Source organism: Orycteropus afer, unplaced genomic scaffold, assembly GCF_000298275.1.
Source record: "Orycteropus afer afer isolate SDZICR_OR568_19922 unplaced genomic scaffold, OryAfe1.0 scaffold00149, whole genome shotgun sequence".
NCBI classification, from domain to species: domain Eukaryota; kingdom Metazoa; phylum Chordata; class Mammalia; order Tubulidentata; family Orycteropodidae; genus Orycteropus; species Orycteropus afer.
The window spans coordinates 854,501-857,199 of NW_006921736.1; the positions used below are offsets into that span (position 1 = coordinate 854,501).

At 35.7% G+C, this 2,699-nt stretch overlaps 1 protein-coding gene across 1 annotated transcript in view; it reads right to left on the minus strand.

Annotated features, from left to right (window-relative positions):
* Positions 1 to 2,375: 2,375 nt before the first annotated feature.
* The window catches only part of SUCLG2 (succinate-CoA ligase GDP-forming subunit beta), a 392,451-nt gene continuing 392,127 nt past the window's right edge, over positions 2,376 to 2,699 (minus strand). The window contains exon 11 of the mRNA XM_007946054.2: positions 2,376 to 2,491. Coding sequence (XP_007944245.2) covers positions 2,376 to 2,491 — 116 coding nt within the window. The remainder of the gene's footprint in view (positions 2,492 to 2,699) is intronic.

Genomic DNA, 2,699 nt, shown 5'->3' on the forward strand with positions numbered 1-2,699 from the left:
CATGATCCTTATTATACCCTAACCCCATCGTTGCAGCCACTTTGTCAATCCATCTCATTGAGGGCCTTCCCTTTCCTTGTTGACCCTCCACCACTTTACCAAACATACTATCCTTCTCCAGGGAATGGTCCCTTCTGACAACATAACCAAAGTAGGTAAGACAATGTCTGGCAATTCTCAGTTCTAAGAAGCATTCCAGCTACACTTCTTCCAGGACAGATTTGTTAGTTCTCCTGGCAGTCCACAGTACTTTCAGTATTCTTCACCAACACCACACCTCAAAAGCATCAACTCCACTTCGGTCTTCCTTATTCATTGTCCAACTTTCACAAGCATATGAGATGACTGAAAACGCCATGGCTTGGGTTAGGCGCACTTCAGTGTTCAAAGAGACATCTTTGCTCGTAAGCATTTAAAATGACATTAGAGCTCCAATTTTCCTTGAGGAACCACCTCCTCCCTCTTTTACTCTCTGCCCTAAAAGTCCATGTGAGGCTGGTCTTGCCCCAATTCCTTTTGTAGCCCAGTGTAATATGTCCTCTGATATCTTGAGTGCTGCTTCCATGGGTGTTTATTGCGGAACCAAGTTAATATGAAATCTTTGACAATTTCAATCTTTTCTCCATTTATTTTGATACTGCTTATTGGTCCAGTTGTGAAGATTTATGTTTTCTTTATGTTGAGGTGTAATCCATACTGCAGACTATAGTCTTTAATTTTCATCAGTAAGTGCATCAAGTCATCTTCACTTTCAGCAAGCAAAGTTATTAGGCTATCAAAAAACAAAAACACAGACCTAAAAGGACACTGTTAATGTTTATTCTTTGCATAACAGTTTAGAAAGGTCATTAGACTAATCTATCAAATGGTTTCTTTCCCCATGGCAAATAATCCATAAATAATGACTTTTTAACTTTTTCCATATGTGAAATTTATGAGACTAATGAAAGTGTGTAAAAAAACCAAAGTCTGCTCTGCTATATATTTGTACATTGAGAGGAAATGTTAATGGTGGCATCTGATCCTTTTTAAACTGGAGGTGTTTACAGCATGTCTTTCCTCTAGTGTTAAACAGATTGAAGTCACATTTTAACCTGTTAGACATGTGCTATACTTACCTGGGCATCTGGTGTGTATATGTTTTTTATTCTTTCAATGAATAATCTCCTACAATAGGAAAGGCTCCTGGTTAAGTTCCACAGAAGTGGAATGATCATAGGACCACTCAAAGTTTGTAATTTTAGGGATAAGCCTACAGTGAAGTTAGAGTCTTAGTAAATGAAAAAATTGTTTGAGGAATAAAATTACCTAAAATGAGACAAATATGCAGATCTTAGAACTTAAAAAACATAAGATTTTATTTAAATTTGTATACAGATAATAATTGTTTAAAAAAATTGAAACAGAAACCTAATTTAAATTCTTCCTCACCATAAAATCAGACATTATGGAAAAAGTCAAATTCTCTAATTATATTTTATCTTTCTACCATAAGCAGGTAGATACTGGAGGCGGGTGTAGAAAGGCAAGAAGACACTGACACTCATAACATAGCTTGATCTTCAGTACTGTCTTATCTCAAAGTGACTCAATTACAAAGGTTTCCTTATGATTCAAAGTTCTTAAGTTGTGATATAAAGATGCAATTTTCCTACTCCAAAATCACATATAAGGCATCTGGCTTCATTTTTAATGTGAGGTAAACAGTATATTCAATATTAAGGCAAATGGTAAAATACATGTATGGGATATTAATGTAGACCTTCCATTGTTAAAGTACATATATATATGTATGTTAAAATACATACATATACATATGTGTGTGTATACATATACATATATATATGAATAATCATGAGTTTTGCAAATGTGTGTTAGAATTAGAAATCTGTCAAAAATGTAGTGCTTAATAGCTATTTGTTTGAATGTCTTAGCTTTTGGTAGTCAGTAAGCTAAATGTAATACTCTGGGTTTTTATGGTCTGTGACTTTTTATCATATGGACTAAATGTTCACTAAAACTCTTGTAAATGAACCAGGGCCTGATTTAAAATTCTCTCTCTATGTATGTTTATATATGTACACTGGTCATATAGACTTCTCCCCAGTGTCAGGAAAACTCTGCGTAGTGGGCAGGCTCATCATCAGAAAATTATGAGAATCCAGGACATAATTTTAATAAAAACTAAAAGTGAAATCATATTATTTTGGCTGCCCCTACAGCCTATACAAGAAAAAGATACATTTAAGATTTTTCATACAGTGTTTCTTGTTTTCCCCAACCCTTTTTTTTCTCCAATAGGATAACCATTTCTTTCACAGTGATAAGACAACCATTCTTTTCCTGGAAAATATGGACTTCTCTTCCAACGGACCTCACTTCTTTGCCACGCTGGCCACAGCCTTCCTGGCTGCATCTTCCAGGTCAACAGCTGAAGTAATGGGGAGTCCGCTGTTATTAAGCAAGTTCTGAGCCTCGTGGACATTGGTTCCTAGAGAGGGGGATGATGGACAATCACTGAAAAGAAACTGGAGATGGAGTCCTGTGACGTTTAGCACAACCTGAAACCATGGCATGTTGCGTCCCACCTAACACTGATGCAATTTAATTATAACTATTTCAGCTTTAGTGATATATCCAAATGACAAATTAATTTTTCTCTTCTTTTCACTCCAACTGTCTAGCATTAGAAAGACACT